General features: G+C 37.7%; 2 protein-coding genes across 3 annotated transcripts; both read left to right on the top strand.

Moving 5' to 3' along the window:
• Positions 1-363: 363 nt before the first annotated feature.
• LOC109086053 (arrestin domain-containing protein 3-like) lies at positions 364-10,238 on the top strand. 2 transcript variants are annotated; one of them, XM_042724632.1, is made up of 7 exons: positions 364-762; positions 1,035-1,076; positions 1,258-1,318; positions 6,539-6,686; positions 7,274-7,370; positions 7,928-8,184; positions 8,485-10,238. In XM_042724632.1, exons 1-7 carry the CDS (start codon positions 501-503, stop codon positions 8,833-8,835), a joined length of 1,218 nt encoding a protein of 405 aa, XP_042580566.1. In that variant the 5' UTR covers positions 364-500; the 3' UTR covers positions 8,836-10,238. The 2 variants fall into 2 exon arrangements, with proteins under 2 accessions (XP_042580566.1, XP_042580567.1); XM_042724633.1 differs by lacking the exon at positions 1,035-1,076 and having other exon boundaries at positions 365-762.
• Positions 10,239-16,605: 6,367 nt separating this feature from the next.
• On the top strand, positions 16,606-24,258 carry arrdc3a (arrestin domain containing 3a). The gene is made up of 8 exons (XM_019100551.2): positions 16,606-17,088; positions 19,418-19,499; positions 19,596-19,743; positions 19,851-19,953; positions 20,113-20,369; positions 21,292-21,454; positions 21,728-21,870; positions 21,969-24,258. Exons 1-8 carry the CDS (start codon positions 16,809-16,811, stop codon positions 22,035-22,037), a joined length of 1,245 nt encoding a protein of 414 aa, XP_018956096.2. The 5' UTR covers positions 16,606-16,808; the 3' UTR covers positions 22,038-24,258.
• The last annotated feature ends 2,140 nt before the right edge of the window (positions 24,259-26,398 follow it).

The following is a 26,398-nucleotide window of genomic DNA, read 5'->3' as shown; positions in this document are numbered from 1 at the left end:
TAAACACTTATTATAATGCTGCTGATAGCAGATTTACAGAAGTGAACTGGTGTTTTTATTATAATTTGAGTATTTCACTATTATTATGTTAACTGAAATTATGACTTATTAACTGTATTATTATTATTATTATTATTAATAGGCCTACTACTGCTGCTGCTACTACTATTACTAATACTAATACCAACAACAATTTGTAAACCTAATTTATATGTATTAATGGTGCATTAACTTGTTGGATTTTTATTTATTTATTTATTACTATTATTAACTCGGAAGTTCACACCATGCAACAGCAATCTCAGGACCCTAAGCTAACCATTAGAGTAAACTGTTGTGTAATGTGCAGAGATTGTAAACCAGACAATTGTAGGAAGCATCACACCCTCAACCCATCTTTTATTTCACAGAAATGTCCATTCTGCTTTAGCCAGGCAAGCGAGAGGAGCCTCCCAGCTGCGCTGGATTTGAATGTTTAGTGTACAGACATAGAAACTAAAATGTCAAGATCCATAAAAAAGCTCAGTCTTCAATACAACCAGATTAATGAAAGCAATACTTTTTCTAGTGGGGATATTGTGGAGGGACGAGTTGTTTTGGAGGTAACCAAAGAAATAAAGGTGAACAGTTTTTTCGTGAAGCTGACGGGGGACGCACATGTGAGCTGGTCTGAAGGCTCAGGTGACGACGAAACAACCTACAGTGACCATGAGAGATACTTCAAACTAAAGCAATACTTCATTCAAGAGAGCTCGAAGAAAGGTGAGGTTGCACGATATAAAAAAACTTCAAATATATAAAAGTATAAAATTATTATTAGTAGTGATAATATTAGTAGTATTAAATTACTATATAAATAAAAGAATACACACGTATACACACGTATATATCGATGTGTACATTCATAAACAGGACAGATCCAAAATAAATGCTCAGTGAACATACATCCTCAAAAAAGAGAAGTTGGTTTGCAATAAAGAAGCTGTAATAAAAAAAGAGAAGTGGTAATAACTGACTTGCTGTAACGTCAACAGGAACTTGTGAAAGAAATACAACTCTTTTATATGGAGAGACTTGTAAGTAAATGAGTTTCATATATACCTTGCATAAAATAAATAAATTACATACAATTTTCTCATAAGGTATGTGAAACCTGAAATGATTGTTTGCTGATAGTAAACTAAATATCCTTTTTTAAAAACTAAGTTATTAATATAGTAATAGTAACCCATATTAATATGCCTTTTTATTTATCAGATGGACCAGTGATTAGGCCGGGAAGTCATGTTTTTCCATTCAGATTTCAGCTACCTCAACAGTGAGTGATACTTCTGCTGTGCTTTTCAAAATACCTCTTCAATTGTTTTTGTTACTTATTTTGTTAAAATGCCCACAGTGAAATAATATTCAGCAGGTGTAATTCACAGCCCATGAACACAATTTACAGAACAAATTCCTTCCAGTTCCCTATCAGTTATAACATTAAAGGGGTCATATGATGTGATTTCAAGTTTTCCTTTCTCTTTGGAGTGTTACAAGCTCTTTAAGTGAGTGACGTGACATACAGCCAAGTATGGTGACCCATACTCAGAATTCGTGCTCTGCGTTTAACCCATCCAAAGTGCACACAGACAGCAGTGAACATAAACAAACCATGAACACACACCTGGAGCAGTGGGCAGCCATTAATGCTGCAGCGCCCAGGGTGCAGTGCCTTGCTCAAGGGCACCTCAGTCGTGGTATTGCTGGCCTGAGACTCAAACCCACAACCTTAGGGTTAGGAGTTAAACTCTCTAACCACTAGGCCACAACTTCCCTCTTGGTGCATAAAGAAGATCTGTAAAGTTGCAAAGACTGAACTCTCAAATCCAAAGAGATATTTTTTTATAAAAGTTAAGTCAACCACACACCCCTAAAACGGCTTGTTCTAACACGCCCCCCCACATCTCTACATTACTATGTGTGAAGATTTGCATAACACCGTCCAAATGTTCATGCAAAGAAAGAAGGCGTAACGTTTATTCTCTCTGTTGCCGCCGCTGCCATGTTGTGGAGTCGCTGTGTGTTTTGTTGAAGTGAATCTTTGTTTGGCCTTCCAAAAGAGGACACGACTAGAAATCAGTGGTTAAGCTGTATTTCAACACTGTTCCAGAACAGTCCAACCCAAATATTCAGATGTGTGCTGCACATTTTATGGAGGATGAGGACTGTTTCCTGAACCAGTAGCCTGCAATGCGTCTGTGGCACAATGGCTGTTTCTATAAAGTTGGGCAGTTCAAACTTCTGACTCACAGCCTGTAAGTACGTTTTTTATATTTAAATAATTTGCCAATGATGATTCAAACGCGAGTTCTGAGCAGAAGAGTAGGCTTGTTGTTTGTTGTTTCTCCGATCACAAATGCAGACATGGTTTTATGTTTACGCAGCACAATATTTATATAATTAATTTTTTAATATGTCCCCACTGGATGCAACAAATGCCTCGTTTGTAATAGGTTTTATTGGTTTTGTCTCATCTAGTGATGTCCGGATCACGAACAAATCTTTCTATTTAACCGGATCTTATTAGTGAACCGGTTGAACCACCAGTTCACCAAATTGAACTGAATCGTTTGAAACAGTTCGCGTCTCCAGTACGCACTAATCCACAAATAACTAAAGTTATTCGGTTTATAAACGTGCCTTACACTCCCTCTGACGCGAAATAAACCAATATTCAAGTTATTCAGTTACTCCTAACAGTACATTGACTGAACTGCTAAAAGAGAACCAATGATGTGATGTGCACGAGCAGAACAGCTGGACTTAGTCTTGTCCTGCTGGGAGACGGCATAGTATGTTAAGTGGCATAACATTTTCGTCACAAGCTTGAGGCATTCGGCCAATCACAATGCGCTGGATAGCTGGCCAAACAGAGCAGACCTCGCTTTTTCAGAACGAGGGCGGGGCATAGAGGAGAAACAATAATGTACATTATATGGAAAATGTTTTTTTTTTTTTTTTTTACCTTAACCGCATAAACACATTGCATTACACCAAATACACAAAATAATGTTCTTTTTAGCAGCATCATATGACCACTTTAAAGCAAAACTGACCAACAAATTATTACCATCCTCTGAAATGCAAATGTCAGTCATATTAATTGCTTATTATTCCACAACCCCAGTCCCAGAAAAGTTGGGAAATTTTGTAAAATGTCATAAAATCTGTGATTTGTTAATTCTCTTTAATTCTCTCATTTAATTGACAAAGAATAGATATCCAATGTTTCACTGACCAACTTAAATGTATTTTGTAAAAATATATTTAAAACAATGATGGCACAGAGGCATAATACAAGTGAAAAGATTATACAATATCCATGTTAAACTGTTTAAAAATAGTCCACAATAAGCTGGTGAATTGGTAATATGGTGAGGGGATCATGTTTGGGTGTAAAAGAGGCACCTTTGTCTTTACCAGGAAGGCTGTATCACTTTGGGCCAAATTTCATGAGAGAATTGTCAGACAAATCAAAAATCACATTTCTAAATGCAAAATTGCAAAGAATTGAGGCTTTTCACCATCTACCATGCATAATATTGTGAAAAAGATTCAGGGAATCCAGAGAAATCTCAGTATGCATAGGGCAAGGCAGGGCACCTCAGCTGAATGTTTGTGAGCTTCGAGCAAATTCATCACAGATAGTCAAAAAGACAGTGGAAATGTGTGCAGTGCTCAAATGAGTCCACATGTCAGCTTGCTTTGGGGGAAAACAAACATCACATTGTCAAAGGCAAAGACATGGTATGGGGGTGCATCAGTGCAAACGGGATGGGTAAATTGCATGAAGGCACCATTGAGGTGGAGCCATATATTGGAATTGTACAGAGACATATACTGCCATCAAGAAGATGTCTTTCATAGGAAGTCCATGGTTAACAGATCAAGACAATGTCAGGTCTCATTCTGCATATGCTACAACAGTGTGTTTTCATAGACACATGAGGATGTGACTGACTGGCCAGTAGATCTGTCTCCTATTGAAAATGTATGACCAGTCATGAAAAGAAAAGTCAGACAACGTTGACTACGGATTGATGAGCAGCTGAAGTCTTGTATCAAGAGATACTGGGATTTCCCAAATGATTAAATAATAATAATAATAATAATAATAATTTTTGATAATTCCTAAATGATTAAACATTGTAATTAAAAGGAAAGTTGATGTGAAACAGTGGTAAACCTCCCTCTGTCCCAACTCCATCATTCCTTTAAGAAATGAAGGTCAGTCAATCTGAAAAATCCAACCAGGCTCATGAAAATACACCATAATCACGCACCTTACTGCATGTTTCGCAGCAGTTTCAAAGTGAAATACGTGACCGTGGCACTTTTTTTTTTTACATTGGTACAGGCACATATTGCTGTGTTTTTATTACGCTGCTTGAGGTATGTATTGTGGCTGTTCAGAATTCAAATATCCAGGGAATGCCGTATAAGGTTAATGCTCTATCATGGTGGAAATATCCCCTACACCAAACCCAACCCTAAACCTACCCGATAGTAAAGTCAAGTCAAGTCAAGTCTGCTTTATTGGCAGTTCTTCCACATGTACAGTACATACATACAGAGAATTGAAATTGCGTTACTCTCAGACCCTTGATGCATACAGATAACACTAACAGTAGAACATTAAATACAGATAAAAATAGAAAGTACAACTATACAAATATACAAATAGGTCATGTAAAAAGAAAGATAAGTAAAGAGGCACAAGGCACATGGCAGATAGAGTGCAAACCAGTGAAGTAAATAAACTGTGCAGATATAATGATTGTAGTGCAAAGAGCTTATTCAGTCTGATTAAAGTGTCAAAAATCTCAGACAGCAGTTCTTTATTTAAACTGACAGAAGAGGTAGTTGAATGAGGTCAGTTAAATGCTGAATGAGGTAGTGAGCAGACCAATGCTGCACAAAATGTCTGGTGCAGGTCCCAGTGTGTTAGTGGGAGTTGGGGGGGGGGGGGGGGGTGGCGGTTGGGGGCGGGGGGACTGAGGTTCAGAGTTCAGTGGTGCATGGGGAAAAGGGGAGTTCAGCTTCCTGACAGCCTGATGAATGAAGCTGTCCTTCAGTCTGCTGGTCCTGGCCTTGAGACTCTGCAGTCTCCTCCCTGATGGCAGCAGACTGAAGAAGCTGTGTGATGGGTGGGTGGGATCACCTGCGATGCAGAGGGCTGAAGGGAGGGGAGGGAGACACCAACGATCTTCTCAGCTGCTCTCACTATGCGTTGAAGGGTCTTCCGGCAGGACACGTTGCAGGCGACATACCACACAGCGATGCAGCTAGTCAGGATGCTCTCAATGGTGCCTCTGTAGAAGGTGCACATGATGGGGGCCAGGGCTCTGGCTCTTCTCAGTTTGCAGAGGAAGTAGAGACGCTGTCTTAGCCAGTGCTGCAGTGTTGTCAGTCCAGGAGAGGTCCTCTGTGATGTGCACACCCAGGAACTTGGCGCTGCTCACCTTCTCTGCAGTCGCACCGTTGATGGTCAGAGGAGCATGCTGAGTGTTCACTCTCCTGAAGTCAAGAACAATCTCCTTCGTCTTCTCCACATTCAGAGAGAGATTGTTGAGACCACCCGGCCTGGCGACTCACCTTGCTCCTGTAGTTTGTCTCATTAGTTCGTATTAGTTTTAACAAATGCAAAAGTGATATAAAAATGCATTTGTTGATGCAGCCGTGCTATTTTAACTTCCTTATGCAGATTTAAGCTCTTTTGTCAAACCATAGTTTCACTGGGTTTGTACCAGAGCTCTTCATCATTCAAGTGCAACGCTGTATCGCATGAGCTATGGAGTAACCGTTTACTGAATTAGAAAACTCATGCATATGAAGCTGTATATGTGATGACAATGTTTGAAAGTATCAGTTTTCAAAGTGCAGGATGTTAAAATTGTTTTGAAGTCTTAACATAATATTCTGCAAGTAATTGTGTGATAATTAGCCTTTATTAATCAAAACTCTGTACCTGTAAATCATACTTTGTGTGAAAAGGAATAAAAGTTTTTACTGCATCCAGTGTTCATTTCGACTGGAAACTCCAGTGATTTGTACATATAGGTATGTAATTATGGTGTTGCAAAAATGTAGGCACATATATAAACGTATTTCCAGGGAGCCTAGGTTGGAAAAATCTCAAGAACTTTGAATATATCCCCAAGTGCAGTTGACAAAAGCATCAAACGCTATAATAAAACAGGCTCTTATGAGGACTATCAAGATACCGCTGCTGCAGAAGATACGTTTATTAGAATTACCAGCCTCAGAATCTGCCTATTAACAGCACATCAGATTACAAATGCTTCTCAGAGTTCAAGTGGCAGACATTTTTCAACATCCACTGTTCAGAGGAGACTGTGTAAGTCAGGCCTTCATGGTCAAATTGTGGCAGAGAAATCACTACTTCAGAAATGCTAATGCATATGTACTGTTTATATGACATATTAAATACTGTAATGCTTGTCAGAAACTAAACTTTATATTTCCATGATTTCAGAAATATGCCTCCATCTTTTAAAGGACTTCATGGCTGGGTTAAGTATGTCTTGACAGTAAAGATGAGCAGGCCTTGGAAGTCAACATCGGCTACACATACAGAATTAAACTTTGTGCTGAGAAATTATGGGACCAATGATCATTTACTGGTATGAATTATAATACCATGTTTGACTCATTTATTGATTCACATTGATAAAGAGATGATGTAACTGCTTATTAAAGCAATTAGTCCCAAGAAGCTGTATTATTTAGTGAATTAAGAATGGCTAAGGGGCATGGCTAATGAGTGGCTAATTACTTTTATAAAAATGTTTGTTCCATCAGGTATTTATTTTGTTCATAAAGTAAAGCAGCAGCAATGTATTATTATAATCATTATTAATATTATTATTATTAATATTATTCATTTCAAAATATAATAAATCTTATTCGTCCACCAAGCAATGTGATTCTGATAGCAGAATGTTTGCCAAGCAACACATAGATGCTGTGGCACAGTAATACTGATGTAAAGAGGTCACAGGTATGTGTTTCCAGAGTAATTTACAATGGCTTTGAACATGGCTCAACCAATCATAATCATAAAAAAACAATCATAAAAGGACTGGATCTATCTGGTTTATAAACTGTCATCAGAGCTCCAGTAATGTGATTTAAAGTATGTGTCTGTGATTTAAAATTTAATGTAATTTTAGTTCACTCGATTCAATATGTTGTTGTTTGTTTCATACAGCAACCACAATCTGGCACACGAGACAAGAAGATGAAACTTTTTGGCTCAGGAAAAATGTCACTGGCTGTAACAGCTGAAAAAACTGGCTTTATGCAAGGTGATCATGTCACATGTTTAGCTCTTAAGCACCTCTGTCAAAGCTGCCTAAACTGAAGACACTAGCCTGCAGTGTCAATTGTTGGGTTTCCATTAACACATTTTGAGATATTGCATATAAATTCCGAGAGTTACCAAGAAACATGCAAATAAAATTTTCCAAATTTGTATTAAAAAATGTGTGCTCACTTGCATACCTTTTTTTTTAGATATGAAGACATGGGCATAAACTACTATAGAAAAACATATTGCTTAGGCTGCATTTAAAAAAGCCATGGGACTAATAATTTGCTCAGGGATGAAAATAACAGCAGAGCAATATCTTCGTATAGCATCTCAAACTCTAGTCATTCTCAAGTGAAAGACTGATCAAAATTAGTTGAAATTACTTTCCACTGATATTCAGCTACTGCGTTCTTCTAAACACACTGGATATCTGTGTGTCATCTGTAAATAATTTCTACATAATTTAAATTTGCAACTTGTATAGAAACTAACTATAGTCTCGTTTTTTTCTTTATTGTTGTATGTTGTCTCTAATTGTAATAATTTTTGCAGGTGAAACAATCAGAATTTTTGTTGACATAGACAACTCTTCATCTCGTGACGTCAAGCTGAAGTACAGCCTCAAGCAGCAACAGACGTTCATCACTGGCAGGAACACTAATAGTGGATTCAATTATATAGTCAAGGAGACTAGAGATCGCATCCCTTCTGGAGAAAAGTCAAAATTCATAGTGGACATGACCCTTCCACATGACCTGACTGTCACCTTTGAAAACTGCAGAATTCTAAAAGTGCAGTATGAACTCAAGGTGCTATTTTGTCATATTTAAAGCGATAGTTCACCACAAAATTTAAATTTGCCCTCATATCATTTAAAACCTGTATGGCATTCATTCTTCTGCAGAATACAAAATAAGATCATTTGAAAAAAAAAATTTAATAAACTGATTTTTTAATAAACTGTAATAACCTGTTATTTAAAAATACTACTACTACTAATAATAATGTATTGTAAAATAGTAAAAAAAAAAAAAAAAAAAAAAAAACAGTTTTACAGCTTAACAAGACTTTCTATCAAAGAGTAAAGCAAACACATGATTATCTTTCAGGTGTATCTGGATGTGTCTTTTGCCTCAGATCCAGAAGTCAAATTTCCCGTGGTTATTCTTCCAGCTGAACAACAGTGTCCTCCCTGGCAAGGCCCACCTGGAGGATTCCAGCCATATCCACCACCTCAGCCTAACCTTGTGCCTTATCCTGGTGAACTACCTCCTCCACCTGCAGGGCTTTACCCCAATCTGTACGACCCTACAGTGCTGCCCTATCCAGGAGCTGCTGCAGGGGTCTATCCCAATCCAAATCCACATGCCATCCAGCCTGGTTTCCAGCCGGCTCCTTCTGCACCAGTTTATGATCCAAATCAAAGCACTAAAGAATTCACTCCTAATGTGCCTTATTAGTCTCTTTCACCAGCCAAACCTCACCATTTATGCTGTCAATGAGAATTTAATGTCTGCATGCCTTCTATCTGCAAGCTCAGTGCCTATTACTGTGCCATTTAAGCCTAGCACTTTTTTCATTTCAGATGGAATTTATAGACCTTATGTACCCCCGCCCCTTTTCAGCACTGCACTCATTGTCTTCTGTATTCAGTTTCAATTTCACAGCACAAGGCTAAGATCTTATGGATTTATGGATGAACCGCTCATTTTAAAATCTTCCCGGTCTACTGAGATTTATGACACCTGTTTCAAACATTTTAGTGGTCATGATCATTTTTTGTTGACTTTACAATAAGTAAATCCACTTCACCAGCTAATGCAAAACACAAGTTTAAACACAACATTCTAAAGATCGCTGCTTATGCTTGCTTGTTTATCTGGAGCATAAGGTCTATAAGCAGCAGTTCTTGATAATGAAAAATATACCCTTTATCTCTAACCACTCCTGGTGAAACATATATTGATTACTTCAATTCAAAAAGTACCTCAATTGTATTGATACTGTGTTTTTTTGAAAATATTGCAGCTTTTTCTTAATACTGTACTGCATTTGCACTTTTGACCTCCATCCATGATGAAATAAAGCAAGAAGCCATGGTTTACAGTGAATTTATAACAGCGAAGGGGCAATATATGGACGACTCGAAGCAGAGTGCCTAAAACCCCCTTAGCTTTTATAAATTCACTGTAAATCATGGCTTCACGGGGCTTATTCCTTTTATAAAACGGTTATAAATTCCATATTCATAGTAAGGTTTTACAAAATAAAACAGAGCAAATAAAGTGTAATGATGTTAATAAAAACATCATTCTTCTGCCAAACAATGTAGTTCCTCAGAAATGGTTGAAGTTGCAACAAAGTGGTTGCCGGGCAACCCACAAACGTAAATAAAGGTGCATGTTTGTAGAGTAATTTACAACAGCTTTGAAGGCAGCTCAACCAATCAGAATCAAGGACCTGTACTATCCATTTCATAATGAACTATAGACTGTATCAATTACTGCAAAAATGCTTGTACAGAATGAGATTCTTTACTGAAGTTATGATTATTTCATAAGATGCTTCACCATATCTTGTTGGTTAAAAGTCGTAAAAGTAGTTTCAGGGGCCAGAGCTCTTCATCACTCAAGTGCAACCAAGCAAACCTACTGAATTAGAGAACTCTGAATGCATATGAAGCTGTATGTGACGACATTCAAAAGTATCAGTTTGCAAATTGCACATGAAGTTAAAATTGTTTTGAAGTCATAACATAATATTCTGCAAGCAACTGTGTGAAAATTAGCTTTATGAATCAAAATGGTACCTGTAAATCATACTATGTATGAAAAGGAATAAAAGTTGTCTGAGTTTTACTGCCTCTAGTGTTCATGTCGACTGGAAACTGCAGTGATTCGTACGTATGGGCACATTGCATAGAGGCACGTATTTCTGATGAGCCTATGTTGCAGCTTTGTCTTAAGATGTCTCCAGTTTTGTTTTAGGTGAAACATTAAACTTTTGCTTATATTGTATTGCCTCAAAATAAACACCAAGAAAACAAAACCATGACGATTAGCCACAAACATCAAGACCAAATACAACTACATGGTGTGGACATCAGCGATGTAGATAAGTTCACCTACATGGGTAGCATGGTCAGCAAAGATGGAGGAGCAGATGAGGACATTAGAAGCCGCATCAACAAAGCCAGACATGCTTTCAACACCCTAAGCCCCATGTGGAACTCAACAGCGCTCTTCAGTACCAACGTGAAAGCAGTCTTGTCAGTCTTGGATCTGAAACCTGGAGACTGACAAAAACAGCCACAAACAAACTCCAGACCTTCATTAACAATTGCCTCTGTTATATATTACATATCAGATGGCCAGAAAAGATCTCAAACTCCAGTTTGTGGGAGGAAACAAATCAGCTGACTATTGGTCAAGAAATACGAAAGTGGAAATGGGGCTGAATAGGTCACACTCTCTGCAAGAGCCCTGAAAATGTCACCAAACAGGCACTGGAGTGGGACCCTCAAGGAAAGAGAAGAGTGGGTAGACCAAAACAGACTTGGAGATGATGCAGCAGTCTACTGATGGTCGTGGGCCCAGCTGGAGACAGTTGCCCAAAACCAAGTCCAAAACCTCAACAGTTGTTGAGGTCCTATGCTCCAGTGGAATAAGAGAATATTGTTAATACTAAAACTATCATTTAAATAGCATTAAACATTTCAGAATATCAAGGGTTAGTTTAAATGTTCAAATGTATCTTCAATGTCTAGCATATACCACATTTTTCAAATACACTAGAAAGGATTTAAAAGCGCAAGATGTTTAGTATAAGAGCTAAACCTTTTTTTTTTTCTTTTTTTTTTTACAAATGTAACATTAGTGTACCAGTGTTTTTTTTTTTTTTTTTTTTTTTTTGCTTTGCTTTGTTAAGCATTACAATTTTGCACAGTCCATTTTTGCATATGTGTAAATATAGGTTATGGTTTCCTCTGATAAATCATTGTGCAATAAAACACTGCTACATAAAACAACTTCAAATATCTAAAAGGTCTTTGATTGAAATGGTATGGATAAATGTCATTGAAGCTCAATAAAAAAGAGATCTATTTAACATACATTTTAATATATATATATAAACTGTTATTCTGAATAAATTAAAAACCTATTATTATGCATGTGACAATGGATTTATTTTCTAATACATATGTATTGCATACATGACCATATAATGCACTACAGACCCTTAACAAAAAGTAGTATACTTCTAGTTTATTTTATTAAGTATACTTAAGTAAAGTTCAAGTATATTTAGACTTTTGTAAGTATAAGCCAAGTACACTTAAATGTCATTTTAAGTATATTTCTGAGGAGTAAATAAATCCTATTTCTGAGAAGTACATTAAAAGTAAACTAAAAGCATACTTTCCTATTTTTTAGTTTAAAAGAAGTATACTAATAGCACACTTGAATAAACTTATTTTTCGTAAGGGGAACTTTTCAGTCATTTGTGAGACACTATTTTAATCCCTAATTTCTGAAATATGCCTCCATCTTTTACTGTACATACATTCATGGCTGGGTGAAGTATGTCTTGATGGTAAAACTGAAGAGGCCACTGAAGCCAACATCTTTTAAACATCTTATCCTTTGTGCCCAGAAATAATGCGACCAATGATCATTTACTGGTATGAATTATAATTCTATAATATAACATTAATTAATTATAATTTGATTCTTAAGCACTTATCTATTGATTCACATAAATAAAGAGATGATGTAACTGCTTTACTGTCATCAGAACACAACTAATGAGATTTGCTTGTGACCTATAGATGAATTTGAATATGATATTAGTTTAGTTATTTAAATGTTTTTTTTTGTTTGTTTGTTTTGTTTTTTTGTTTTTTTATACAACAACCACAATCTGGCACACAAGACAAAAGGATGAAACTTTTCAGCTCAGGAAAAATGTCACTCACTGTATCAACAGACAAAACTGGCTATATGCAAGATGATGTAGAAATAAAAAAATAAAAGGATTGCTCCACTGTGCTACAGTAATGGATTCAAACTCTCACAAATAATCCCAAGAGAAACTAATACATCACAAATCACCAGACATCAAATACCTTAACCCCCTGCTTAAATCTTTGTCTCAAATGTTAAGTCCAAGTTTTAAAATAAACTAAACTTGAAACTCTCAAACATCTTAACATATATATACACACTAAAAAATAATGGTTCTTCAGCGGTTCTTCAGGGGTTCTTTACGGTGGATATGGTGCTATATAGCACCACTACCATTTAAAGAACCTGTTAAGCCCAGTTTGGTTCTTCAGTGGTTCTTCAGCGGTTCTTTGCGGTGGATATGGTGCTATATGGCACCACTAACATGCAAATAACCTGTTAAGCCCCTAATTCTTAGTGATATTAGTTCTCTAATATCCTAAGTGTCTTAGCTTTAGTTGGTGATAGGATTAGAAAAATGACATTAAAATACAGTGATTTTCCTGAACACAAGGCACATATCCAAGGCCTCCACACAAGACTTTTTGACCACAGAAATTTTTTTGGTGTGGATGTGAAGTCAGATATATACCGAAATTATGTCACAAACTTCAATAAAAACGTATATTCATATTCATTAATTGCTTTTTGTTATGAGTGAGGAGAGAAGTTATGTTTAAAAACGTGTTTCAATTTCTACTTACAAAATGTGAAAATGTGTCAAGAATTTCAATAAAAGAAATAATAAAAAATCATATATAATATAAACCATAGACTGTATATAATATATAATATAAACCATAGACTGTATATAAACCTATGAGAGTATGCGCCGAATAGTGTGCACTGTGCAGTTCAGGTGCACGTGAGCGAGGGCGAGCGCCGCATTCCTCAAACTGGACCGTTGGACTCGACGTCAATCAAAACCAGGACCGACGACGAACGTGACGAACACATTTCTAAAAAGAGACAGAAGATATCTTTCGAGGTGAGTGTCACAGCGCATACTGCGACTGAAATATACAATTAACGTTAAGTTACTTGTCAGGGGAAACTTTTCATTGTATTTTGCAAAAGTTTTACCGTGTTTTGTGACATTAATGCTAAGTTTAGTATCAATCTAATGTTAGCTGACTGAGGAGCCTGACCAACCGTGTTGGCTAATAAATATGTTGTTTCACAAACACTGAACTGTATGTTAAGTTAAGTAACTTAAGTGTAAGTTAACTGGGGTCGTTCTTTTCTTGACTTTCTCCAGATATAACGTTATAACACTACCGTTTAATATCTTTTCAAATCACTAATAGCGATGGTCTAATTCCCCCAGTGGTGGGCTTTATAGCTAGCTGCATCGTTACCATGGATACTGTGTAGTCTTACCCTATTCACATGTAACGTTAGTGTCTCGCCTGCTAGTGTTGAGTACATTTAAAGGATTAAGTTAGTTCACCTCAAAATGAAAATGTCCTGATAATTTACTAACCCTGATGTCATTCAAGATATCCATGTCTTTATTTCTTCAGTGCAAAACAAATAAAAAATATTGAGGGATACACATTCAGACTTTAATGGCAACCAACTATCCCAATGTTCAAATAAGGTTCAAATGTCCGTGTCAAATCATAAAATACTGTCAACATGCACAAAATATTTAAATAATTAATGTTTGCCATCACTAGGCTGCTGTTGATAGGTCTATAAGTTACTCTATAAGCTTACATTCATCCTAGTGTTGTAATTTGTTTGTTTTGTTATTTTCTTTCTTTCTTCAGGTTATGACAGACTTCACGGGTTGGACTTCTGTCCAAGTTTGCCAGTGGTTGAAAGATATTGACTTGGGGGAATTCTGTGAAAGGATGGCGATGATAAAAATCTACCAGAGGAAATTTTGTGTCTAACCACAGCACGGAGGAGATTATCTCTGAGTTTCCATGTTTCAGACTGGCCAAAATGGTAAGTACAGTAGTGTATTAATTGCCTCCTTAGTTATGACTTATGACTAACGAGTTATGACTATGTCTTTTCTACTTTGCCTTCATCTTAATATAAGCTCCTTTGGGATCTGAGAGACCGTACCAACGTTGATGTGGACCAACAGATTCTCTCTCAGCTCTCGGTAATGGCATCTAAAGTCCTTCAAGTTTCACAGAGTCCCCTGATGGAGAAGTTCAGTCGTGTGGTTGATGACTGTGAAGATGGCAGACTGAAAAAAGGTAATTAAATCTGCACTACTTAGATTTTCTGTGTATCACTGACTGACACCCATATCTGCCTGAGATCATACATTTCTGCATGTATCTGTCTTGTGTAATAATAAAGACTAATTTCTAGTTTATTAAAGGTAGTAATAATTACTGTCTTAGTAATTAATTGAAAAACAAAGAAAACTTATTAGATAAAAGCATCCACCATGTTATGTTAACCTAATTCTTGTTTTGTTTAAAGGACTACAGTTGGAAGCAGCTATTCTGCTCTTGCCTGCACTGTTTAAGGAGGACCCGGGGTTGCTGTTTGAAGTTGAGGTTCATTACTGAGGAGAGTGAGGACATCTCAGTGGCACTGGGCCTCATCCTTTGTATATATTTTCTGTTTGGGATCCAATATCCTAAAGGACTGAAAAAGACACTGACCTTCCTGGAGTGCGTTGTCTTAAAAATGAAGGATGCAGCCGGACTTCCTGTCACAATTAAAAGAGTGTACAACTCAATCTGTGCATAGAGTCTCTCTCTCTCTCTCTCTCTCTCTCTCTCTCTCTCTCTCTTTTCTCTTTCTGGGGCCTATTCCAATTTCTATTTTTTTTCCTTCTATTTTTTTCTAACTCCTTTAGCCAGTGTTGTTAATGTTAAAAAGCACGGATTATATTTGCAACTAAAAGAAATGAATTAAACTATTTTAAAAGTGTAATGTATTTTGTTTATCAGTAAGCTTTTAGTACAGGATTTTGAATCTTTCAATCCACGATTTGGTATAAAAGCGTCATTTAGAAGCATATTGACTCAAACATTGTAGTATATAGCATGATAATGGCCTACTACCTAAAAAAAAGGTTCTGTAAAGCACCATTTGACAAATGTGCTATAAAGCTTAAGTCCCATTAATGCCAAAAGAGGTTCCCCTATAACGAGCCAAAGAATCACTGTTGAGCACCATTTTTGTTGAAGAAATTGTAAACAATCAAGGTGCTTTATGGCACCTCTTATGGTTCTACATAGCACCATTTGACAAAGGTGCTGTACAGCACCTTTAAAGATAAGTGCTATATGGCACTTAAAGTGGTTCCCCTATGATTACGAGCCAAAGAACCACCTTTAGTGCTATTTAGCACCTTTTTTTTTTAGAGTGTATATAAACGTCCTGCATTTTACTAGGTGGGGTGTATCTGTTTCGCTTTAGGTAAATTCAATTGAGAATTTGAACAAATATCTCCATCTTCAACTCCACTGCACACAAAGGAAAATGTTAAGTTACTGTTCTCCAACAAACCCCTGGAGGGCAGCAGAAACCAGCCTAACTCGTTCACACGCGCGCGACTAAAGGAAGACCCAGAGGGACGCAAGAGTCTGTGCAGCCGCTGCGTGGCGCATAAGTTTTCAGAACTGAACCAGTACTGTAGCTCTATAGCAAATAAAGGATACTGAGTGAGTTGGCCTAATATCTGGAAAAAAATCAAATAAAAATACTAAAAAGGAGGTTCCTACAAATACTCAGTTCAAGTGACATTTATTATAATATAAAAACTGCTGCAATTTGCATCAAATCACCATATTTATCAAAATGTAACATGGCAGCATCCCTTGAGCAATATTGATCTCTTTATCTGCATCTAAAACCATTTTTGCTAAAATCAATTGTATTGTCTGAATCCTAATATGTTGGGGTGGGTGGAATAATTCGTCAAAGCTATATTTTGTTCCTGTTGTGCATACCCACTGAGTACCCAGAGCCCAAATTGACTTAATATATAACATGTTACTCTATAACCAAACTGTTCAGATATTAATGTGGGGCTCTACCTAAACGTGTGGAAAAAAGAAAGAAAGAAAAAGAAAAAAAAAAGACTTCCACGTATTCTTTTAATACACTGCTCAGCTGTTCTCTGTTATTTGTCTCCTGAGCCCCGGTCAAAGAACTGCACAAAAAGCGGAAGAAGGGGGACGGCTAGCAGCCGTGCGCATGCGCACTAACTTGTTTTTCACAAGAGCAGCGCTTAAAGTGAGCCGGTGGCGAAATTTCGCTGTCTTTCATTGCAGACCATCAAGCCTTCACCGAGACGCGATAACAGCATCTTTTGCTGTTATTCAGCTCTCGCATCTCAATGACACTATCCAGTGTTAACTCTGGCTTTTTTTCATAAGAGATTATTTTCATAGACTTTGCCTTGTGATTTTGTTTTGTCTACAGAACTTTGTACATTTTATTTTCTTGCCACCATGGTGCTAGGAAAGGTGAAGAGCTTCATTGTAAGCTACGACTGTCTAAATGACAGCAATGTCCCTGTTTTCTCCAGCGGGGACTCCGTCTCAGGAAGAGTTATTATTGAAGTCACCGGGGAGATTCGTGTCAAGTCACTTAAAATACACGCAAAAGGATTCGCAAAAGTTCGTTGGACAGAATCACGAAATGCTGGATCCAACACTGCCTACACTCAAAATTATACAGAAGAAGTGGAATATCTGAATCATAGAGACATCCTTATTGGCCATGAAAGAGGTAAGCATACAGATCAAACATGCTCTCAGTGTAGATTTGTTCAGAAAAGAGCAGTTGAATGTAAGGTTACTGGTGGGATGCTCAGTGGTCCAGGATGACATGACATACTTTGGATGCTGCACAGTACTTGTTGACCGGTGGACCTGTAGACACTATTGTGTGCATGCATGTATCTTTCTTTTCCTTTTTTATTGTATTTATGTATTCATTTGTTAAAATCGATTGGCTTAATCAAACCCCCAAAAAATACACCATATACACACGGAACATTACATGACAGACTCATCATTCATTCGAAATAATGAATTGGCAATAGTCGTGAATGCCGCATTTTGACTGTCTCATTTAAATCACCTAAATGCGTGATATTCAGCACATTCTTTTCTATTCTGACTATACTTCGGGATTCTTTCAGGTGTCAGTAGCTTGAATGAATTGTGAGCACACAGTTGAGTCACCTCATGCTACAGCCTTAAATCCAGATTCGTTTCGGTGTTCAGTCTATTTATTTATTTCGGAAAAACTACGTCCATGAATTCTATATAAGATAGCATATTAAAACCAGCGATGATAGCTCTTTCGGCATAATGTCTTAAGTTTCCACCCATTGTTCGGGAAGCGGTTCAATCCTGTTTTGATGCAGTGTCTAGCCGTTCTTGTCTCTGATTGGTGGAAGCGTCAACGTGTCTTCTATGACATCATGCTTTTGCGGAAAGTGAGAAAAACAGCAGCAACTTTGCACCATGGCTGTAGTATGCTACCTATGCACATACTTATGCTAAATTTAAATGCATTCACTGGTCCAATATTCAGTTGTTAAGGCTGACTGACAACCTCTTTGCTTTCTTTGTTGCATAGACTGTTGGACTCTTCACACTTGAAATTGTTAACTCATGGCCTTTCTACAATTCTGAGTGAATATATTCGTGGGTTATCTCGTTTCGCACTTTACATTTATAAACTCTTTGCATATTTATGACGAAAATTTCTCACGAGCTGTTTTGATAACTGCTGGTCCTTCGGTAGAAGTTTCTATAATTTGTTTATCCGCTCAAGACTGTCACTTAACGCACACAAAAAAAAAAAAAAAAAAAAACAGTATCTTTTCGCTCCAGTTAACGCAGTTAGTTGTTTGACATTTTTAATTTTCTAGTACAGCGCTCCCACAGTTTCTGCAACTGCACGGAGCTCATGAATATTTAATGAGCTAAGCACCGAGGCAGTTTATTGGTCGTCGGTTGCTAAACAACTTGCTGTAACGTTCCACCCCCACATCGTTCCACACTGTAACGTTAGCATCAAAACACAGGGTTAAAAATGACAAGTGCGAACGGTTGCTTAACCCAGTGGTAAACGTGGCATTAATACATCCACAGTGTATAATAACTTTTACATATTCATTTGCATTTTTTTTGTTGAGAAGTTTTTGTTAGCCTGAGGTGACTTCTAGTAGAGGAAATCTAGTCAATATTTGCCTAATGTTGAAACTCTTTGTATAACCTACAAATCAAATAGTGCATGTTATGACCTTGTTAGTTGCATGCGTGTTGTAATTTCATTCCCATGTAAAATTCTAATCTAAGTCATACCTAATTGTCTTTGCTGCTTCTGTATGAGTGATTGGTTACAATAAAAGTCGATTTGTTATTGAAACTGGTCGGTTTTCTGTCGTTTGTGATTTCTGGTATCTTTTCTTGGCATATTTCTCTCACGTGTTTTGCTGAATGGGAGAATGCTCTTGAGGTCCACGCCGCAGCACACGCGTAGATTCAGTGGGAGGCTGCAGCACAATGAACGGGTAATGAGCGCCCCGGCACGGGGAAGCAGTCGGCTCCGGTTTAGGCCGGTCTTCTCTTGCTAGAGTCTGCACTTGATTGACAGCTCCGTGCTTGTTTACCATGGCTCCGCTAAGCTGAGTGCTTAGCTGGCAAAACGAAAGCCGCCGGTGTTTTTTAGTGTTACACAAACAAATAATTTAACATAGGAATTTCGTTTCACATTTACCTTAGGTTTCACGTGAACTGCAGTGGATCTTATGAGTACTTCTCTCTCTCATTCAGAATGAATACTGAAACTGAATACACCTGTGCATAAAGTGAAATCATTACACCTGTGATGAAACACTCATAATTCATGGGTAAAACATAATATTGATGCATATCGTGATTTGCTGGGGTGTATGGGAATCAATCAACTGTTGTTTTATCAAAGTGTTTACAATTATGCATTAAGTAGAAGTGTATGTGTTTGAATAAATTAGATAAACAAGAAGATGATCAATGCTTTGGCAGGTAAGGTATATTTGGAATATTATTCTCTTCTGTTTCAGAGGATGATAACTGTGAGGAGGGACTCACCACTATTCATTCAGGAAGACATGAGTATGCATTCAGCTTTGAGCTTCCACAAACGTGAGTGTCGGTCAGATATGGCCCCGGATAAAATGATTCACTTGAAATGTATATTGTAATTCTTATTCAAGTGTTCTCTGTGTTACGCACATGCAGACCTCTGGCTACCTCGTTCGAAGGAAAGCATGGCAGTGTGCGCTATTGGGTGAAGGCTGAGCTGCACAGGCCATGGCTTCTGCCCATGAAGACCAAGAAAGAGTTCACTGTCTTTGAACACATTGACATCAACACTCCTCTTCTGCTGGTGAGTGTTTGCATCATCCGTATCCCTCGATTTATCACAATGCAGTGTTGAAAAATGACCAGTCAAGTTTCTTGCATTTTCAAGTGTTGTTATTCTACTTTGCACAGTCTCCCCAGGCAGGAACTAAAGAAAAGACGCTATGCTGCTGGTTTTGCACCTCAGGTCCAATCTCTTTAAGTGCCAAAATTGAACGGAAGGGTTATACTCCAGGTAATTTATTTTTATTTTTATTATTATTATTAATCAAATGGGAAAAAAAAGCATCTGACAGGGTATCAATTATTGTCAATTGAATCAGTTGTTGCAGCCCTGCATAACACCCTTTGATACTATTTTGTACCATTAACCATATATAATGTCTTCACACAGGGGAGTCCATTCAAATCTTTGCTGAAATTGAAAACTGCTCCTCGCGTATGGTTGTGCCAAAGGCCGCCATTTACCAAACACAGACCTTCTTTGCCAAAGGGAAGATGAAGGAGATCAAGCAGTTGGTGGCCAACATCCGAGGGGAGTCGCTTTCTTCTGGCAAGACGGAGACATGGAATGGAAAGATGCTGAAGATCCCCCCTGTATCTCCCTCCATCCTTGACTGCAGTATCATTAGAGTGGAATACTCACTCATGGTAAGTCATATGCTTTTATAGTTTGTATTGATTTTGAAGTTTTATGGGGCGCACATAAGCTTACCGATCATCTCTACAAGTGCTGGTCATCTCAGTATCTTAAAAATGCAAATGATTCAGTTATTTTAGTGCTTTCCATGTCGATTTCAAGCAGCTGAAGGATCATTTCCTTGACAGCCCCTCTTTGCACTTCCACACATGCAGCACTATGAATGATAATAAGATTATGTCAAGTTCTCTCCAGCACATACTGATAAGAAGATCAGCCTAAAATATCTGATGAAATTCAGGCCATTGAGTGTTAATGGCTTATTATCCGCTCAAACCAATCTGTTACTGTGTAATAGTCAGGACCCAGGATCTTCGTTTACTATTTTAATTCACTCAGCTCTGAGGAAACAATGTTGATAGGCTGTGAATACATAATGTTATTTTCTTGCCTTTTTGTGTGACTGAAAATACTCTGGCACAACGAATGGGTCATCCCTACTTGTTTTAAGCAGGCTCCTTGTATTCTCAAATAAATGAATCCACTTAATAAATTATGACCTCTTAAAAACCGTTTCATGGTCCAAATCTCTACTCTGTTATAAGTGAGAATACTATTTAAACAGCTGTTTATGAGCACTATTCATGTCTAGCACATGTCTAGTCCACCACAGTATACACAACAGTCTCTAAGCTCGCAGCATCCTGGACAAAAATATTTTAATGGTTAAGAAAAGATGAATTACTGCCTGGCCAACTGAGATTTTGGCATTGAGGTAAAGGTTAGGACAGCACACTGTGCTTGTATATTAGAACCATTTGTTTACTTTGGGGATCTGAAGGAGCATTTGGGTCTGGAAATGCTGGAACATTTTTACAAAGGTGCACTGTTTGTGAAATGATTAAATTTATATCCCAATATTTTTATTGTCAGGTGTATGTAGACATCCCAGGAGCCATGAACCTGTCTTTAAACCTGCCCCTGGTGATTGGCACCATCCCTCTCCACCCCTTCGGTAGCCGTACATCTTCTGTGAGCAGCCAATGCAGCATGACCATGAGCTGGTTAGGCTTGCCCCTCCCTGAGAGGCCTGAAGGTAAGGAACATTTCCTAGGTTGTCAATTAGTAACACTTGTTTTAAGGGATGTTTGCAATATATTAAGACGGAGGTCATGTGATTTGAATCAGACTTTTTATAGATTGCACAAATAGGAAACTCTGTAGAAGTCTTCTAACATGTTGCTAAACGTTTCTTTGAATAAGACACCGAAAGAGGACATGTAGATCACATTGTGTGCAAAGGTGAAACCTACAGGTATAACTTGTTTGGCATGGTAACATTATTAACATTTGCTTTTGCTGTACGCAGCTCCTCCAGCCTATGCAGAGGTGGTCACAGAAGAACAGAGGCAGAGCTGTCTGGAAGTGTCGTCAGGGCGGGAGAACTTTGATGGCCCGCTATTCGCTTATATCCAGGAGTTCCGCTTCCGACCCCCTCCACCTTACTCCGAGGTAAGCTATTAGTTTAGCTTTGGTGGAAGGTGTGAAGCTTTCAGCCATGTTTAAATGCATTCATCTCACGGCTGTTTCTCTGTTCCCCTCTCCATCAGATTGATCCACATCCAGATCAAGCCACATCAACTGCAGAGCACAGACTCGACACCTGCCCGTCACGCTGAGAAATGCATGGCATGAGTCCAAAGCGATTGGGCTTTAGGAGCTTTCACTTTTGTTTATCTCCAGATGACAGTGATGGGTCGCTTTGCTGTCACCACCGAGAGAAAACAACCCTCTATGGGAAAAGTAAGGGCGCAGAGTCACTGGCAAATTACCCGACCCAGATATTCGGCCCCCGTGATGGGACACGCCCCGTCGGACTTAGCCTGCAGAGCTTTGTCAAAGTAGTCACTTTTCTCATGCTTTTCGGTAAAGGTTGACAAAGAACACGCAGACCTTGTCCGAGATCTGAAGAGAAATGCAAGAAAACACTAGGACCGCAGAGAGAAACGCGATTTTTGATTTAGATTTTTTTGCACAAGTTCGTTTTTCTCGACTGCGTTTTAAAATCAGTGATTGTTTTATTTCAGTTTTTAGCCTTTTAGACTAAGCGATTGCAGGCTATTGCATGAGCCGCAAACAACGCAGAGAAGATTCCGAGGAATACCAGACTGAACGGACTGACTTAATGCACTGATCTTTTTCAAGTTCTTTCGAGGTCTGTAGTGTTCATTGATTGTGTTTCCTCAGTCGATAAATGCTGTCTTGACGCTCTTGCGATGTTGCCTCGCCAACTCGCTTTTGTTTTATTTTCTCCTGTGCACATGGACTTTTATTTTCAGTTCTAAATGTAGAATGCCTTTAAGCCAAACATGGTTTGCTTGCTGTTAAATTTGTTGCACATGTTGTTTGATCAAGGAGCAACAGTCCAGCTCTTGCCGCTCATGTGCGTGATGGGAGCAGAGAGATAAAACAGGGTGGGGTCCGGGCAGGCAGCCTGAAGAGTTTGTTGCCTTTCTGTTTGTAGTGTGTAGCAGTGCAGGCTTCAGGATTGCACTGCTTGAAAAAAGCACTCAGTCTCAGGTGATCTTCTCACTTGCCAAATGATGAAAACAAAAATGGTGTAGATTATGTTTTGATTGCACTGTTTCAGTTTAAGGTAGGAGACTATAGAAGGAATTTCAGATTCAGTTTTGAAAAACAGATTCAGTAAAGAGAGGAGTTATGCACAAAGATGCAAGGCAGCTTTTAAAGACTTATGACATTCCCTTTTTGTCCTGCTGCACCAGCAGCCACAATGTTTCTTCAGATCGGTGAAGCCAGATGTGACCCAAAGGATGGCACAAATGCTTGGAAAGCCAAGCTGGGAAGCAAAACAAGGACTCCGGATCCTATCCGCAGACATCCGAATCCAATTGAAATGAGTTGTACATTTGTTTTTAAAACTCATTTAACTACAGAAGTAGTTTAGGCTGGGCCTTCATTAAGCAGTTTTTTTTACTGAATTAAACTGCTCATGTCTGGTTGAGGTCTGGAGAAACAATTTAAACAATTACCAATGTAGATAGTTAAAGTAGTGTTTGAATTTGTAGAATTACTCATGTCTGCATGCACAGCGTGTTTGTTATATGTTCATCTGTAATGTTGGGGGGCTTATGATTCTGACTGATCTTAACATGCTTTATCATTTATTCTATCCTCAATAATCATCATCCTGTTTTTTTTTTTTTTTTCAGTCCTAGAGATTACTGTTTAATTTAAAAGGACAAAAAGGGAAAACCAAAAAGTCCTTCAAAGCGTGCGTTGATCATGCCACTTTTGAGTTGAATGGGATTTGGATTTGTTTTTTCAGTTGTGAGTTCTGATGATTACTGTTGGGCATTCAGGACATTTGTTTTCTAGACAAACGACCATTATACAGATCCTCTTGTCTCGATTATTATGGGAACAATAGCTGTAGCACACCTCAGAGAAATGGATGACCCATTTCAGAAGTGAAGAGATGATTATAAGAAGAAGAGAATAATCTGCTTCTCTGTTGTGTTTTATAGTTTAAAATTGAACCAAAATTGGCCACTAATGAAAGAATAAGCTTAAACGCAAAGAGAAAAGTGCTTCTTTTTGTGGTTGGTCAATACTATAGTCTAACGCTTGGCCTTCCGTGTAGTCCAGTGTTAAAGCTAAACTCTTGACTTTGTCAAAAAAACACCTTTAGTGGAAATATTGTATGTTTTAGAAATTAAGTGCAATATTTTTTTCATTTTATGTCTCATTTTTGTCTTATTTCATTGTGTTTTCATTTCAGAGATTGTTATGAACATTAGATAATGAATCATGTTCATAATGGTTTTAACGTTTGTCTTAGTTCTTCCTTGGAAATAAATAAATGTCTAAAAACCATCATTTCTGTTGTACTTCTGTTTTATTCATAACAAAGCAGTACTATAATGATTCCATCAGCCTTTACTATGTTGATATAAAGTCCATCAAAGCAGACAGTCTGCTGCTCAAAATTAAAAAAGTCAGCAAGACCTGAAATATGGACACATACAAAACAACTTCAATACTGGTCCCTCACTAACAACAGCGCCCCCACAGGCCATTCTAGCAGTTACACAAATGGAGTCAATGAAAACAGTTTTATGTAAAATTTCTCCATATGCGTTTACTAAACACGTTAATTTAGAGTGCACATACAAATCTAATTTAGACCATTCTCTATAAGAAACTCTCTTTTTCAAATTTTTCACATTTAGTACTTTGCATCATTTTCTTTAAGATGCAGAGAGATAAGTTTGAAACCTCAAGGTGTTCGGCTTCAAGACGCCAGCTTGGTTTAGAGGGGCTAACCTACTGACCTCAGCTTATCGGGTGGCACTAAGGTCAAGAATTGACCTTGGGGTCAAGTGAGGTAATAAACCCAGCAGGGTTGCTTAAGAAAAAAAAAAAAAAAAACTAACACATAAACTGAGGTTTATGCCAAAACATATATAAAAAATTAAATTAAATAAAAAACTGTACACTATGCGTGCTACAAAATAAATAAATAAATAAAATAAACAAATACAATAAAATAAAAAAAATACAAAAAGATAAAATAAAACTATTTAGCGTACACTATTTTATTAACCAATGGCCATTTTTAAATTGGTATTTGCATTGGCTGAGGTGAAGTGTGAGGTTACGTATTTATTTTGACCACAAACTGATTATTGATTTGCAACTCACTTGTGACATATTTAGAAAATCATTAGAATTTGCGTCATTCATGTGTTATGTTTATTGATTGGGTTTTAGGATGTAGACTCGCACGCACAGGACAGAGCCTGAGGGGTCAGGAGAACGTTTCTCCACCTCTCTCTGTTTCTCTTGAACTACATTTATCACTTGAGTTTTTACTGTGGAATTTTTGTTGCTTTAAAGCCCACAGGTCTGGTTTTATTTTCAAATTGCTTCTTGCTATAAGTGTGTGGAAAAAAAGAAAAGATGATCTAGTCTAGTCTCTAGTTTTTTTTTTTTTTTTTTTTTTGTGATTTACTGTTTTACATAAAATCATCCTTCATAATGTAAAGAACATTCTGTGAAAATTTGTCCTTGATATCTTTAATATTGACTGAGTAAGGCCATATCAAAGATTGAAATCATAGTGAAATTAATTGAAATCATAGAGAAATTAATGGCTGAAATCAAAGTGTGATGCTTGTTATCTCATAATTAGATTTTGAGACTTTCGCCTGGATTTCACAGACAGTGTCACAAATACATTCAAATGAACTATAACGAATACTAATTAAATTAATTGTGTAAAATAATACATATTACTGTAGTTAATTTCAATTTATTTTGGAATAAGTATTATTAACTGGTTATAGCATATACTTGAATTATTATATTTCTAACCTTACACACATTTAGACATAAGTTGTTCCGAGAGTTTCAAGTTGGATTCAGGTCAGTGTAGTGATAAGGCCTCTCAAGAACATTCATATTCCTCCCTGTCAGCCACTGCATAGTTGTTTTGCTAGTGTGCTTAGGGTTATCATGCTCAAAGATCTTATCTTATTTTTTTAACCTGAGGGTTGCCGTTTCGCCAACTGAAAGTAAGGAAGAGATAACATGAGGCACTGAAATGTGAAATGCCTGAGTACATCCTCACTGCTAGCGGGTGTATTACATAACTCTACAACAGTATTGTCTTCTCTGCAGGCAGTTAAGGGCTGCTTCCAGGATCTTTGATGAGTCAGCTTTGACCCAGCACTTTATTCTGTCCTGCTAGGCCCCTACTCCATTGACTGTTGCAGGTCAGGCCCTTTGTACGGTGCTGAACCTGGGCCCCAACAAAAAGAGAGGTGGGATTACTGGCGATGGCAGCTGCTGATTTAGTCCATGCTGACGCTACACAGGTCTCAGCTTTTTCCAATAACTGACTAATCCTACTGTCATGCCTCCTTACCAGGAGCCTCACGCTCAAAGTGGAATATTCAGATGAAGCTTCTAGAAGGATATGGTCATGTGTTGTAACTTTAAAATCGTGTTTAATATC

The sequence above is a fragment of the Cyprinus carpio genome, chromosome B5, assembly GCF_018340385.1.
Source record: "Cyprinus carpio isolate SPL01 chromosome B5, ASM1834038v1, whole genome shotgun sequence".
NCBI classification, from domain to species: Eukaryota; Metazoa; Chordata; class Actinopteri; order Cypriniformes; family Cyprinidae; genus Cyprinus; species Cyprinus carpio.
This window is presented reverse-complemented; position numbering and strand designations above follow the sequence as displayed.

Coding starts and splice junctions, on each gene's coding strand:
- LOC109086053 (XM_042724632.1), top strand. CDS start 501: ATGTCAAGATCCATAAAAAAGCTCAGTCTTCAATACAACCAGATTAAT. Junction 763..1,034: donor TCAAGAGAGCTCGAAGAAAG/GTGAGGTTGCAC, acceptor TAACGTCAACAG/GAACTTGTGAAAGAAATACA. Junction 8,185..8,484: donor AAGTGCAGTATGAACTCAAG/GTGCTATTTTGT, acceptor ATTATCTTTCAG/GTGTATCTGGATGTGTCTTT.
- arrdc3a (XM_019100551.2), top strand. CDS start 16,809: ATGGTGCTAGGAAAGGTGAAGAGCTTCATTGTAAGCTACGACTGTCTA. Junction 17,089..19,417: donor CCTTATTGGCCATGAAAGAG/GTAAGCATACAG, acceptor CTTCTGTTTCAG/AGGATGATAACTGTGAGGAG. Junction 20,370..21,291: donor GAGTGGAATACTCACTCATG/GTAAGTCATATG, acceptor TTTTATTGTCAG/GTGTATGTAGACATCCCAGG.